A 16,786-nucleotide genomic window follows, 5' to 3' on the forward strand; every position below is an offset into this window, starting at 1 on the left:
TTTGTGCGCCACACTCGAAGCAGTGGTCCAAAAACACAAAATTAGAAAAAAAAACCATTTAAAACAAGTGGTGCAAAAAGAATGGGGTAAAATATCTACAGATACCACCAAAAATTGGCCGAATCAGTACCATGAAGTTTGGAGGTCATTATAAGAGCCAAAAGACATGCAACTAAATACTGACACGTTCTTTCCGAACGAAATATTACAAGAATTTCATTGGTGTATTCTCAATTTTTTGAGGCAAAATTCTGCGTATGTTTATTTAAAATGCTTCTGAAACTTTTCAATTTAGAAGTTTTTTGTTGATTTTTCTTTACTTTTACACTAAATTAAACTATTTGTTATGTATAAAAAGAACAGCATGTTTGCACTTTGCGGTAATGTGTTATTTATATTGAAAGTCAGATTTATCGAGTAAAAGTAAGGTGTACTCTCAATTTTTTGAGCCACTGTACATACGGATTATAAAACACAACAGCAGAAATTTATTCGTTTGCTTATATATATACATATATATAAGTTACATATACATATGTTAAAAATAACAAAAAGAATTGGACAAATTAGTCTTAATATACTAAGATGTTATGATAGCACTGGAGCAGAGGTTCAAATCTTCTTTATTCATTCTTTATGAATCTTGCAAGAAAGATTAATTTGTAGAAATACATAATTATCTGCTTTTAGAACTAAATTCTCGACTAATAATAAGGATGTAAGTGTGTGTGCATTGGCTCTCTACGGAAGAATTCGCTTGATCTAGAGTTCATGTTCACTTTGGAGGGTAATAATGCGCAAATGGGAACAATTTTTTAAAATTTTAATTAAGTGAAAATTGAGTGATATTTTAGACTTTTCCCACGATAACTTCCAAAAATATAAAAGCATAAAAATGATTTACCTCATCTTAAAATACTAAAAATTGGCTTTTCTATGATACCAATTTTTCCCGTATAGTTTATTTCCTATTTTTAACAAATATTTTTTTAAAAAAATATAATAATATTTTAAAAATACAATAATATATTCTATTGTTGAAATGAAACTCGACTTGTTTTCATTTTTGTTACCACAATTTTATGCTGGCCTTTTATTATATTGCTTATGATCACGATATAAAGATAAGATTTATTTTTTCATATTGAATAAATTTTGATATAAGATATACTTTTAATAAAATTTGTGATGTTATTTTATATTTATTTTGATATTATTTTGTACAAATTTAATTTCAAAACTAAACAACAGAAATAATTTTTATCGTGGGCCCATTTTTAAAAATGTTACTCTACTATTTTACTACTTTTTCTTGTAATGTGATAAGGTATATAAAATTGTTGGCAGAAAATTAACGAAATTTATAGCACAATGGATAGAATGGGGCAAGGTTTCTAAAATGGTATATGTCTATAAAAATTAAATTAGAAACAAGTTACACAAAATATTAAATTGAAAATATTTAGTAACCATTAATCCTGGTGAACCAAAGGAAGCTAAAATTAAATATACTGGTTTAGATAAATCGCACAGCATATTTATTACTATTATATTTTTTATTCCTTTGTCTTATTGACTTGGATCTAGGGAGTGAAATAACAAAAATATATTTGTTTATTCCCTACAAAGCAAATGTCCAGAGCATCTAAAGAACTGAATCACTGAACAACCAAGCCAGTGTCCAACCACGCCAGTGTCATTAACCAGTTTAAACAACAATAAACTCAAAAAAAAACATTCTACTCAACCAAATAAATGTAGAATTTTTAACAAAGAATGATCGGAAGACGCTGTAGCATGATAAGTTAAGTGACATCATCTATTAATATGTGCCTCTTAAGGAATAAAAATTAATCTCAAGAGAATGCATAAAATACACAATACATTTTTCAGAAGCCTTGTTTCATTAAAAAAAAAATTTGTGGAAAAATATTTATTATTTTTTTTTCTTTTGATCTACTGTTTTATTTTGCGTTAAAAATTATGAGAAATTTTTTTGGCATCAGTAATGAATCATGTGATTCGCGGATGACAATGACTATCTATTCTTGCTCATTTTGATTGTTGACAAGCAAAAGTGAAAGGAAATATCCCGTTTTTGATTGGACGCTGACTTCTGTGAAAGTTATATCATCAGTACATCTGTTTATATTTCATTTATTGCTTTGCACGCAATAGCAAGACAGGATAAAGGTTTGTCCTTGATCAATAATATTCTTTGTTTATTATTATAGCTTGTTGAAAGTTTTAGATAAAAAGGTTTCTGCTGTACGATACGCATTTCAGATTCAAGAACGTTTTAGATCAGTTTGGTGTTAACTTTTCTCATAATCGTCTCTGTAAGAGAATTTTGTTTAATTGCAGCTTTTATTTTTTAATTGAATTCATTATTTTAAAAGTAAGTTATAGTTTGTATATTTATTAGAATTCGGTGCGTTTGGTTAGACATAGCGGTTAAATTGAATTTTAAATCTTTAGATGTAATAGTTAAGAAATTGTTTAATTTTTTTCCTTTCATTTTCGTTTCGAAGTAGAAGGTTTGTTAATTTTGAAGATTTTGCTTAAGACAAAAAATTTTCCTGCATCGCTAATACGAAATTGATTGTATGTGTTCACTGTACTTCATGTGGGTAAATTAGAATCAAAATAATTGTAAATTTTAATAAATTTTGAACATAATAATTAATTAAAAGAGCAAATAATTTAATTTTTGATAGTTATTAAAAAGAAAATTGATTACTTGGTCTAATTTTTGAAATGGCTATGTTTAAGAGAAGAGAAGTAATCTTTTAACATCCGTTTCAGAATTAATATTTCTTTTTATGTACCCAAATATTCTAGCAAATTCCAGAATTATAACTTGAACTAATTGGTTATGTTTATTGAGCTTAAATATGATATGCATATTTTTAATCTGTTGCTGAGAGTGGAGTATATCATTTGAATTGTATCTATCTGTTGCATTGAATTTGCATGTTAAGAGGTGGGAATTGCTCTGAGCCTGAATAGCCTAACAAGTTTTAACAGGATTATAATGTGTGCTGAATTTCTTTGAAAAGTGAGATATCAAACAGAAATGAATTCAAAATGAAACCATATATTTTAGAGCTGTTCTAAGATTTTTTTATTTGAATTTAAAAAATTTTTATTTCTGGTTAAAATTCATGACAAGCATGTTTAAGAAGTCAGTATGAGTAAGAAATATTCCTTGGAATATTCTGATATTTGCATTAAAATTTTTTTTCTATACCTGAACATGAAGTGCACCAATAGCAGTAAATTTTAATGCATAGAATAATTTTTATAATTTATGTTGAAAACTTTTAAGCTTAAACTATAAATGAGCAAATAATTTATTTAGTAGTTATAAAAAGAAAATTATTTTTTAGTCTATCCTTGGGAATGATCAAATGTAAGAGAAGATAAGCCTTTTAACATCTATTTTAGAATTCATATTTTTTTTCTGTATCCAAAGATTAACTTCTATATCCACATTTGTAAATTCTGTTTTTGAATATTTTCTGTTAATGTTAAAAATTCTATAACATATTATCATAATTTGAATTGCTTTTTCAAATTAACAATTTAAATATAACTATCTGCTGTTTCACCATTTGTTTAGTTTTTCTGGAAAATTTAATGTCTAGCATCTGTTAAAGAATTTTTTGTTTTTTAATTTTTGCTAGCTAATTAAAAGCAAGAATTCAAATTTTATCTTAAACTGTATTTTTTTTTTTTTTTTTTTTGTTTAATGTCAAGATTATTATTCTCTCTTAGAGAGGGAAAATGTTCTATTCAATAACTTTTGGTTTGAAAAAATCTTACTTAAATATTTTAATTTATATCAAAACTAAAAGTAAATGGTGTTAATAATTAATGAAAGTTAATCATTTGATATTTGTTGAAAAATTATTGTAAAACAGAATAAATTGTTAAATTGAAAAGGATATGAATAAAAGAAATATAGCTAGGAAATATGAGGTAGCAAAATTATTTAGAGGCAATCTCCATTACGGATTTTTTTTACAGCTGTGTATGTAATCATCAGTATAAATTTTGTAAATGGTCCCATTTTGTTTGCTGAAGGATATAAGATAATGGATGAGATTTTTTTTAGGAGGGGGGAGGGTGTAGGATAGAAGATTAACAGGATTATGACTCATTGTTCTGGCCTATTGAGGAAGTGGTGATTTCATGATTTTTGAGTAGGTTCATAGTTGATAGCTGAAATAAATGCAAATTCTTTTTTCCTTCTCCTATTTTGATTTCCTGATTGCTTAGCTATGAAAATGTCTTGCAAAAGCAGAAATGGCCATGAAATTGCTTTCTGTTTTTATACTGAGACTGTTTTTATAAAATAATTTTGAGCAAGAATACATGTAATATAGGAAAATTTTGAGTTGGGGTTAATTGTAGGCTTATGTTATAGTAATATATTGAATTTGTCAGATATATTTGTAAAATATTAGTGAAATTTTAATTTATAATTAAACAAATACTAAGCTTACTCTAAAATATGAAGAATGTGAAATTAATCAGTAATTTTGTGGTTCTTAATGGGGGAATCGGGAACCATAGCTTTCCATTTAAGACTTTACTGATGTAAGAAAGGAAACATTCTAAAGTTATTAATACTTTTCAGAATCGTGTGTTATCTAAAATAGTTTATATCTTAGACTAAATATTTCATTATGATTTTAATAAAATCTACCGTGTATAAATCTTTTAATTTCTGTAGATTAGACTGAAAATGTTAAATTTCATTTTTTCCTTAAGATTGCATGTTTATTAATAGGTTGTGGTTTTCATTGAGCATATGTGTTCTTATAAATGTTAATGTAAATAAAGATGGCTCTGGTGTATTTGAAAAGAATTACAAAGATATAAAAGAAATTTATGTCAAACTCTCCATCTGCAGTTTCTATAATTGTCATTTTTGCTGAAGTCTAGTAAAATAATAAAGTATTAAAAAGTATATAGTTACTGAAATAAATCAACTTTTTGATATTAGGTTGATAATGAATTTTTTCTCTATTTCATCAGATATGCAATACTCTTTATAAAATTCTAGCTATTATTCCTGTTTAAAATACTTGTAGTGTTTTCTTTTAATTTGTTCTATTGTATATGAAAATTTATATTCTTATATTGAATTGTCTTTTCCACCTTTTCAGAATGAATCTTCTATGTTTTGCCGTTTTAGTATTCTCTGCAATTAGTATAGGAAATGCTTATGTTTCTGAGTCAGATGTCATTAAAGAGGAATGGCAAGCTTTTAAAGCAGAATTTAGTAAGTATAAAACAATTAGATGTGTATATGTTAAATTTGTGTACATCTTACATATTCTATGATTTTTTTAGTTTGAGTATTCCAGAAAAAAAATGAGATCTATAGAAATACTATGTTATTTCATCCTTTTTGTTTTTCTTATAAAGATAAACTCTACGAAGAAGCAGAAGACTTATTCAGAATGAAAGTGTTCATGGAAAATAAACATAAAATAGCTCATCATAACAAGATGTATTTAACTGGCCATAAATCGTACAGCTTAGCCATGAACAAGTTTGGCGATTTGGTAAGTGTTCGTTGTAATATATATGCTGTTTTTATCAATTTTCAGTTGATAAAAACTTTCTCTTGTAGATTTAATTTTTGTTGGAGTTTTTTATTGAACCAAAAATAAATATAACTTTATGAATATATATTGAAAGAAATTAACTTTAAATGGTTATACAGCCGATTTTAATGCAACTCTAAATCAAAATGATAGAATTTAAATTTTATGGGCACTGATTGAAAATTAAAGAGCTATAAATAGTACAATGAAAAGAAATGTTTAAAGTCAACATAATAATATCACTGAATTATATAACTATCAAGATCTGAAGCTTAAAACTATTTTGCAGAAAAAGCTCATATGCGACCAAGTTATATAAAATATTTAATAGAAAATGTTAACTATCATTAATATTGACGAATCGGCTAGTTTAATAATTAAGTAAACATGGATTACTTGTGGACTGAATTAAAATAAAATAACATGTTCAGAATCAACATGATACTCGCTTACACATGAAAAAAATCGGAAGAAAAAGTATCTAATAGGGCGAAAATCAATGACAAAAAATTCCAGACATGCGCTCACCTCTTAATGGGATAGAATTGTTGAAACAGTAATAAGTAATATGAATAATTTTGAATAATGTTCTTTTTAATTAATTTCTCTCAGTATTCCTATTCTATAATTTGTCGATACTATGTTATATGTAATATATTGATAAGAAGCACTACTGATGACTAGGTAACCAATGAATATATTCTGGGTATTTCTATCGCACAATTCTAACCAAATATGACCCAACTGGGTGAAAATTCTCTGTAGATGTTAAATGTTTTACTGGCAGTTTATATAGAATTGAATACTTACCTCAAGTTGAAACATTAGTGGTCATTAACTTGTAAACCTTTTTAAATGTAGGTTTGTTTTTGTTAAACTGCTTTTTAAATAGTCTTTTCTTAGCCAGATGGTAGTATTTTACTGATTTATAGAAGGGGGGGCAATGTGTGTTTTTTTTTTTTTTTTTTTTTTTTCGTTTTTTAAAGAGAAAAGGCAGTCTCGGTCTTAATTTTTATTAAAGATTTATATACAATTAAGCATTGCTTAAAATTTGTGTCCCTGAAAGAATCAATTTGAATATCTGAAAAATTATAAAATACCTCAAAATGGTATTAAAACTGAAGTGATTATTCTTTTACTATTTCAGCTTCATCATGAGTTTATATCAGCTGTAAATGGTTTCAGACGCAACTATAACGAAAGTCTTGCTAGTGGTTCTACTTTCTTAACTCCTGCCAATATCCAACTTCCTGAAAATGTCAACTGGACTGCAAAGGGTTATGTTACACCAGTTAAAGATCAAGGGCAGTGTGGCTCGTGCTGGTCTTTCAGTGCTGTAAGTTATTTAACACTCTAGACTATTTAATATTGTCAGTAGATACCTTTACTGATGACTTATAAAAACTTCTGTTCAGCATAGAATTGAGGAAAACTGAATTTTTTCATTAAATAAAAGGCGAGACAATTGGGCATACATCTAATAATTATAATTATTCTAACTTAATGTAATATGGTTCTTATAATTGGACAAATTATGAACATATGTTAATTGAACTTCGTTCAGCATATTAAATCTAGTATAATCTGAGTTCTTAATTTATTAAAGTAAAAAAAAATAATAAGAAATTCTTTATAAATTTTATTAAGTTAAAAAATTAATTTTGATTAGAAAATCTGTTATAATCCTGACTGAGAAACGTTTAAATATATTGCTTTTTGTTCCTACAAATTGTCTACATATTGTGGTACAAAGGATCTTATTTTGCAACTTCCTCATGCTAATTTGAAATTTGTATTTTTATCTGTTATACTTTTTGAGTATTTATTTCAAAGATTAAAGCTGTGAGGAAGCTATCAGAAAATGCATGTTAATTTAAAAAATAGATCCAGCTGAAGGAACTATTTCCTTGAAATTAAAGGCTTTATTTTCTTAGTTTATCATTTGAAGAAAAGTATTCAATTGCAGTGATTATGAAATTCTGTTTTCGTAAATTTTGTATTTTTATTATCCCACCAGTTATAATTTCCTGAACTATTTTGTTTAAATCAGAAATATTTATTGGATATTGTGTTCTGCTTTTTGCCCTTCCATTTTAATGCTAAGTAAAAATTAAGAGGAAAAAATGTTTTTAATATTTGAAAGTGAATTTTTAATGTAATGCATAATGAATGAAATAAACAACCTTTATTATCTTCATAAATGTAATTTTATTTTTCCATTATAAATATTATCTATTTAACTAAATACGTTGAATAAAATTTACATTCTTTGTTTAAAATTTAAGAAATGAGCCATTTACCTTTTTTTTTTTTAGAACAAAAAGATAATATTAAAAAGATGTTTGGCTAAAAATTTCACCTTCCATTTTGCTATTAATAACAGATTCTTCTGTGATATTGCTTTTATAAATTTTTCTATAAAATCATAGAAATTATTAGTTATAGAGCTTTTCTATTTGTTGAAGTATTTTTGAGGGCTATTTTATGTATTTTTACATAGAGTAACTTTTAATATTAAAAATTAAAGATAATTAAATGACTGTTTAATATCTTGCTATTACTTAAGATTTATTCATTTATTTTTCAGACTGGAGCTTTGGAAGGCCAACATTTTCGTAAAACTGGCAAACTTGTATCATTGAGTGAGCAAAATCTTGTTGACTGTTCTGGTAAATTTGGCAATGAAGGTTGTAATGGTGGACTGATGGACCAAGCTTTTGAGTACATTAAGGAAAATCATGGTATTGATACCGAAGAAGCTTATCCCTACAAAGCAAAGGTAATAATTGCATCTATAAATATTGAGTTAAAAATATATAGTTCGAAATGTTAATTTTACTATAAATTCTGCTCTATGTAACTTTATTTGCACATCAATTATTGAAAGGTTAGGTTCTTCCGTCTTATATAACCGTAATGTGCATACCAAATATGGTTTTATTTTTGCAAATAATTTTTTATTTTTGTCATAATGATTTTTGGATGGTCAGATGATTTTCATTTCACAATAAGAAAAGGAAAATCTTGCACTTTTAACTTTGAGTCGAGTTAAAAATATGAGGATGAACAAAATGGTGATTATTCTTGAGAAGAGGACTTGATAGCTCTTTTAATTTGTAATTTTATGAAGGAAAAATCTCTCAAGGAATTAATCAAAACATGTTGACATATTTTATTGATTTAAATAATATGAAGAAATTATATATTTCTGAAAGGTTAAAGAGCTCTGGGTCAATTCTCTGTCAAGGAGTTAATTTATGAAAATTTAAACTGATTTTTCTGAGTTATGGGTATTAAGTTGAAATACTTGACAAAAATATTTTCTGGATTACATGTTGAGCATCCCTTTTAAGTTTTTGCTTGAAATATCTGTAATGGAAAGGTACATATAAAAAAATATTGTTAACTGTATGGTTTAAGATGACACAAGGATGCTTTTCTTTTTAAAATATGCATCTTTGCTAATATTTGTAAGATTGAAACATGATATAGCATATGTAGTTTAAAAATTGTCCCCTGTATTTTATGCTGGTTTTTTATATATTATAAGTTAATAGAACAATACAAAAAAAAATATCTGATTGGAATTATTAATTATTAGAAATTTGTAAAGCATATCATAAGAAGTGATTCAATATCATGTATATAATATCCTTTAGCAAATAAGGGTGCTATAAAAAAAGAAATGGGTTATTCAAGTATCATACGTTATTGTACTTATATGTATGAGATCTTTTATTTGATTTTTTTTTCTGTTATATTCATTGAATGGTAGTTTTATTTAGACTTCCAAATTAGAGAAGTTACAGAACTTTTAATCTTGCATCAGGCATTGGTGCAAATTCACACCACTTACATTTTGACTTTTAACATTTCATATGTTGTTATTACTTGTTTTTAAGAAAAATTATAAAATTGGAAAATATTTTTTGGTAAAACATTTATTCTTATGTACTTCAAAATAGATTTATTTCTTAATAAATATTTTAATATAATGAGAGTTGACACTGAAAAAACCATTACCTTTACTGTTATATCTTGGGACATTTTTTTTAGAGAAAATATTAATTCCAATAAATTAACGGTATTAAAAAGGATTTTAGATTAAATGTTTTCTGGATGAAAAATCATATCAAGTTAAACTTCCTACAGTTGTGACATTCTTATTAATAGTAATAAATGTAATTCTTATAATTAACTATTTAATATTTTATTACAGCTTGTAAATGTCTATTTTTTTAAGACAGATATGAAATAATTTCTCGCAAATTTTAAGCATATGTAAAGTTTAATATAATAAAGTACAGTGAATGTATAAAATGTGAATACTTAATAGGATTTCCAAAATTTGCACCTGTTATTATGTACTTATTAATGGTGATATTTTCCTTTAATTCTTACAGCAAGGTAGATGCCATTACAAGAAAAAGGAGAGGGGTGCTACTGATACCGGTTTTGTAGATATTCCTAGTGGAGATGAACAAAAGTTAATGGAAGCAGTAGCAACTATTGGACCTGTTTCTGTAGCTATTGATGCTAGTCATGAGACCTTCCAATTTTATTCAAAAGGTACTGCATTATCTTATTCAAAGTCAGATGTAAGTTTCCTGGTTCACAGAAAGGTCATGGCTGATGAAAGATTGTATGTGGGGAAAGATAAATTACGCAATATCATTTACTACTGAGAATTCTTCCATACGGAACAGTTTTCACATTATTAAAAAGTAATTTTGGGAGGGGAGGACCAAGAATGATTCTCAAATAAAAATGGGGGAAAAAATGAATATAAAGTTATTTAAGTTCATAAAAGAAAAACTTATTAATAATTTAAAGCTCTCTATATGAATATGCAGAGAGAGCATTAAATCGTATAAATAATAATTGTGGTTGGCGTGATTTTTTTTTTTTTTTTATTTTTTTTTTTTTTGTTTTGAAGTGTGGTGGAAAATAAATGCTATATATTGACATGTGGTATCCCTCTGCCTGCTTTTATCATTGTCATATATAATGTAATTTTTATCAAAAATATAAAAACTTATTCATTAGAATTACTAGTTCATAAAGCATTCAGCATTCATTAAAAATTTTGTTACAATAAAAATCTATCCATTTAATCTGCTATAAATAGCTAATTAAATTTATCTGTAGATTTCAATATAATTGCATGTAGTTTAATCTTTTTTACAATATTCAAATTGTCATTTGCCGATTATGTTATTGTTTATGAATTTTGTACATTAGATAGATTTTGTTAATAAAAGAATTTTATACATAATCTTAAAAATAATGATTTTGTCTGTAGACTTGGATATGAAGGAAACAAATTATGGATATTATTTAAATTGCTAACAGTATTTTTCACTCCTTTCATGTTGATGGGTTTTTTTTTTTTTTTTTTTTTTTTTTTTTTTTTTGACTGCTGGTTTTAATAGTGTGAACATCACTTGATTTATCAAAACTGTTTATGGATGTTTGATTATGTATTATTAACTAAAAATTGCATTATAATTCTTAGGTGTATACAATGAGCCTGAATGCAGTAGTCAAGAACTTGATCATGGAGTCTTAGTAACAGGCTATGGAACTACTAAGAATGGAGAGGATTATTGGATTGTTAAAAACAGGTAAAAAAATTGTTTATTACATACCTGAAACACAGAACTCATTTCTATAAATCTTCTAGATATAATGGTATTTCATCATTAAAAAAAATTAAATCAATGGGACCTTGCATGTAAAAATACATTACCAACTTGTGTGATTAAATTATATTATCCCTCCTAAATATGAGACAGAACTGTTTTTTGTTTAAAATTTCAATCTGATTTTAAAATTAAGTTCTAAAACAATTCATTTCTAAACCCTTAATTCTAAGAAGCTTCTGTAACCAATTTAAATGCTCTTTAGCTATATTTCTCTTAGGGACCTCGTTTTTAACACATGATTGGGGAATAAGTACATTGGTTATATTATTTTATGATTATTGATAGCGATTCTATTTTTCTCTGTAGTACAATAGTAATTTATTATTTGATTAAATAATAAATTACTGTAATAATGACTAGAAAATATTGAATAGTAATTTGATGACTGAAGTTCTGAAATTTTCTAAATGAATTCGACTCCCCCCCCCCCTTCTATTGACTTAAGTCAGGTTTTGTTAATGATATTAGAACTTTAAATCTCCCCTGTTACTGTTATTTTTATAATACAGAAATAAATCCAACAGCTATGAACATTTTATTTCTTGTACTCTGTATTCACGTGTAACTTGTTGACCACTAAAAGTTTTTATTAAAAAATTTAAATGTTAGATCATTACTAAATTTTGCTTATTATCATCCTGGTACAATCTCTTTCAAAAACTTCTGCTACCTTGAACCTAACTTATTTTTCTAGATTGGAGGTTACTATTTCTTTCTTTGGTCCATCTCAGTTAGAGAATGGAGGATTAGCTTAATCTTATTTGCTTAATTGATGCTTACCAAATTTTTACTCTAATGTCCTATTTTGAAATAAGATTAAAATAGGAATTATAAATAATTGGAATATCAAAAAAATTTTAAAATATTTATTGTAGATATTAATGTAATGTCAAATAAATTTATTGATTTATTTAAATCTATATTTTCTTTCAGTTGGGGCACATCTTGGGGAGATGATGGCTACATCAAGATGTCTCGTAATAAGGAAAACCAATGCGGAATTGCAACTCAAGCAAGCTACCCATTGGTGTAACTCTCAATCTTTTAGATACATTTTCTTTTGCATTTATTTATATGCAAGGTCAACCCGGAAAAGTTCTTCCTGTGTGATTTTCATTTATCTTATGTTTGCTTTTATTACTTAAACCTTTTTGGTCTTATGTTAAATGTACATCGACATTTTTGTTACTTATTTTTTAATAAATGTTTTTTAAAAATCGTGTATTTTTATTTATACAGAAATTACTGTCGTTAATATTTATACCTCTATTATTAAAGTCTTCTTTTGGATTATTATTAATCTGTATTTAAATTTTTTGTATTAAAAAATGGTATTGTTTCATTATAAAGCAATATATATATTAATAAATATAGGTTTGTGGTGATAATTTCATAAGCCAGATTACAACCACTGGAAAGGAGTGTACACTTTTGTCTAGTGGCTTTGTTACTCGGCTATGAATCCTAACGTTGCGAGTTCGAACCTCAAATTTGCACATTGGTGACCCTGGTTCTGAACAATAGTATCCTTCGTTCAGCTGTCGTGGCTCCATCTACTAATGAAATTTTAGCTCAACGTAAAACAAGCAAAATGCGAGTTCTTTTTTTAGACTAATACTAAACTTTACAAATGGTGTATTTATGTTTGAGTCATCACATAATAATCTAATGGCTCTCTAATTGAAGTTTGATTTGTAGCTAAAAGTTCTTTTGAAAAATAACAGTTTTTCTAATAGAGTAAAAAAGGGAATTATTTACAACAAATAAAGTCAGACTTTGCTTTCTCTATATAGTACTTTTACATTTTTGGTATTTTACTTCTGGAAGAATTTTTTTAATGACCAGATGTTATGGTTTTCTTTTTGACTGTTTAGAGTCCAGGCACCTTCACTTCATATCTTAGGTTTGGAGAGTGGGTTTTAGGCGAACTGCTAGCCTCATTATTTGATTTGGGGATGGTTAAATTCTAATTCTGACCATAGTAACTTGTGTGCAAATTCAAAATAGTAATAACTTGAAACTTTCTGTTTTACTTAAATATTAAAATTATTCCTTTCTCAATATATTCTCTGGTATATTTGTTAATAAAATGAACAGAAGCTTGTTTTGCTTCAATTTATTATCCGTGAGAGACTGAGTTAATGAAATATTTAATATATTAAGGCAATATATTCTTATATAGATAATGGATTATTACGCTTATGCTGAATATTTATTCTGAAACTTGTATTTAATGACTTTCATTATAAACTTATCCTGGGAATGAATTTTAATGTTATGAATTTAAAATGTCATCTCCTTTCTAAATTTATTTCATATTCACTTTTTTTGAGTAATGCCTATAGTGAAGACATTCAATGAAATATTGTGAATTAAGGTATTTGTAGTATTACTTATATGAATATTATCTTGACCGACTAATTATGCATACTCAATATAAAGCAGTTTAACAAATTCGCCAAGACAGCAATTAACAGTTGCAGTAATAAAAAAAATTTTATATATTACTCATGACTAAAAAGGTCTGGTGACAGTCTGGAAAGAGAAATTATGCCAAACATTCTTAAAAATTAATTCATATACCTACATTGCTCAAAATCAAAATATATTCATCTTTCTAATGATGAAAGATAAATATTTAAGTTACTGCCAAAGAAAATTTTAAAACATTTTTTTCCCCTGTTCTTTAGTATTTGTGGGGGGAAAGTTGAATTTTAACGAACAATATTTATAGAAATGGTTAAATAAAGTTGCTGTATCAGCCATTAAAAAAAGCCATATTTATAATTTTAAATCCGCTGTTAAAAGCTACTATAAATATAAATAGTTATTTAATGATAAATTAGGATTATGAACTAAACCTTTTTTATCACCTGGATCTTTTTAATTTATAAAAGTCTTGTACCAATTTTTTTTTTATATATTTTGTAGCTTCTTGAAAAATGCTGTCCCAAGAGACTTAAAAAAATGCAAAAGCTGATTATTTAATAAATTGATATTTCTTTAAAGTATTCGAACACGTTGAAAAGATCGATTTTCGCTAAAAATGGCATTAAAAAATTCTTTTATTGGATAGACCAATCTTTGAGCTATCCAAAACAGGTTTACTTTTATCTCTACGTTAAACATATACTTCCATTATAAAAATGATTTAAGGTATCCAAACACGTTGAAAAGGTCGATTTTCACAACAAAAAAAAAAAAATGACATTTTTTAAAAATACTTTTATTGGATAGACCAGTCTTTGATACCAAAACAGGTTTACTTTTGTCTCTACGTTAATTAGAATTCAAGATATTAATATTTCCGTAAGGATCGGTGAACCGGAAGTGGACATTTAAATAACCAGAAGTACTAATTTAAAGGGTCAAAAACATGTTGAAAATTTCTATAAATACAAATATAGTTTTAAATACGGAACATTTTTTGCACGGAAAAATGCAAAATGCCAATAAGAGTTTCAACGGTGTTTTGAAGGAATTTGCATCTAAAGAAGACTTTGTTGAGCACCGAACCCTCAGATTAGGGGCCTTTATGTCTGTAATACATTTTAACGAAGATTTTGTAGTATTACTGAATATCCTTAGTGGATATTTGGAGTGTATCCTAGTGCAAATGCAGTTAGAACATTTGCTGATCTCGACAAAGAATAAATTAATCTAGGTGGCATTCACTGCCAAATGGAAAAAAAAAAAAAAAAAAAAAAAAAGTGATTAAAAAAAGGAAAATTATTAAAAGATGAGGAGTAAGAAGGTATAATCTATAAAATGGGTGAATTTTAAGCATGTACACACATAATTTATAATTAAAACATGTTACTGTATACTTTAAATGCATTTTTCTCAAAATTGATTTTTACTTATTTTTTTTTCACTTCAAATCAAATAACTCAAAATACAATTACCATATTACACTAAATTTAGTGGACTTTGTCTTTATACTATTTTCTAGGGAATGAATTTAGATCGAGTGAATATTTTTTTTAATTTACAGCCTAATTTTTGCATAATAACGTCATAAATTTATTAAAAATTTCATGATCAATCTGCGACTGGCTGTAAAGTTTTTATTTATAATGATAACTATATGTTTGTACTTCATTCTCTAGAAAAAACTATGTAGTTTATTTTGGTATAAGTTTCGTTTGAATGAGAGTAATAGTTATTAGTGAGGTGAATTTGAAGTTTTTTTAAGAATTTGCTTAAATTTGTGCTATTAAATGCAAATTTTCAAAAATCCTTAATGTTTATTTCAAATATTGACATTCTATTGCTAATCTTAAACAAAGAAATCTAATTGCTAGTCTTAAACCCAGAAATATGGTGAAAGTATGTCTACACCATGTTTTTCTAAAAAAGTACTCCGAACGTGTTCGGATACCTTAAGGAATGCTAAAAATAATGTGATCAAACATTGTGAATGGCAACCCAAATGTGTGTTTACAAAAGGAATATGAAGACAGAATGAGGATATTTATTTACTGCCTGTGCTGTTAAGTATTCAACTTTTAAATTATTCAAATCGAATTTTGGAACGGTGAATTTCAATGTTTGATAACAGTTGAAAACAAGTAGTAAAAATTGGAATCTTTTTTTTTTTTTTTTTAAATAACAGGAGACTTTAAAATAGTTTTCAAGTTAAAGAGACATTTTTTCCAACACTAATGAGGTAAAAGAAATCCTATTTAAATCTCTCTTTTTTACATATTGTAAGTTATTTTAAATGCGTTTAATTAAAATTATTAATTTTGAGCACCGTCATGTTTAATCAAATTTGCCCAAGCATTTTATTGATGCAAAAATAGTAACATTCTGTTCTTAGATTGTTAAATACAATTGTTGTAGAAATATATCATGTATTGTTAGTGTTTTATGACATACAAAAGTTTAATATAATGATGATAAGTCATGAAAGAAGAATATACTTTAGAGTGATAAGTTAATTTTTTTATTGGAACAAAATTAGTAAATTAAAGTCATGTTAATTTGAAAGGTGTTGAATTAAAGACATAAGGATGGAAATTTTCCATTTTAATATATTAAATTTAGTTTAAAATTAAGTTTTTTCCTTATTTATTTTGCGATATGTTTGGCCAGTATCTCGTCAAAAATAATTTATCAAGAACCATTCTGTTTGCCGAAAAATCACACCAATAAATTTAATTTTTGATGGATGGATATTAATATTAAAATGGGCCTAAATTTCACTTGTATACTTCGTTCCACTTCATGAGTTTTCATATTCATAGACAAATAAAGACATAATTCAAATAAATTTAATAACCATTTATTAGTGCGCAAAAGATTTATTATTTTGTCTTTCTAAATTTTAATTGGTTCATTTTTATATCTAAAAATCACAACAGCAGAATCAATATTTAATTTTAAATTAGTCGATTGATAATTTAATGTAAGAATGAATGACACAATTCAATTTTGAGAAAAATGGTGAAAGTTCGTAAT

General features: G+C 26.3%; 1 protein-coding gene across 1 annotated transcript; it reads left to right on the forward strand.

The window, feature by feature from the left end:
- The first annotated feature begins 2,243 nt into the window (after window positions 1-2,243).
- Window positions 2,244-12,540, forward strand: LOC129980556 (procathepsin L-like). Its single transcript, XM_056090906.1, has 8 exons — window positions 2,244-2,398; window positions 5,175-5,290; window positions 5,437-5,576; window positions 6,766-6,954; window positions 8,206-8,397; window positions 10,022-10,187; window positions 11,134-11,242; window positions 12,257-12,540. Exons 2-8 carry the CDS (start codon window positions 5,176-5,178, stop codon window positions 12,354-12,356), a joined length of 1,011 nt encoding a protein of 336 aa, XP_055946881.1. The 5' UTR covers window positions 2,244-2,398; window position 5,175; the 3' UTR covers window positions 12,357-12,540.
- The last annotated feature ends 4,246 nt before the right edge of the window (window positions 12,541-16,786 follow it).

The sequence above is a fragment of the Argiope bruennichi genome, chromosome 8 (genome assembly GCF_947563725.1).
Source record: "Argiope bruennichi chromosome 8, qqArgBrue1.1, whole genome shotgun sequence".
NCBI lineage: Eukaryota > Metazoa > Arthropoda > Arachnida > Araneae > Araneidae > Argiope > Argiope bruennichi.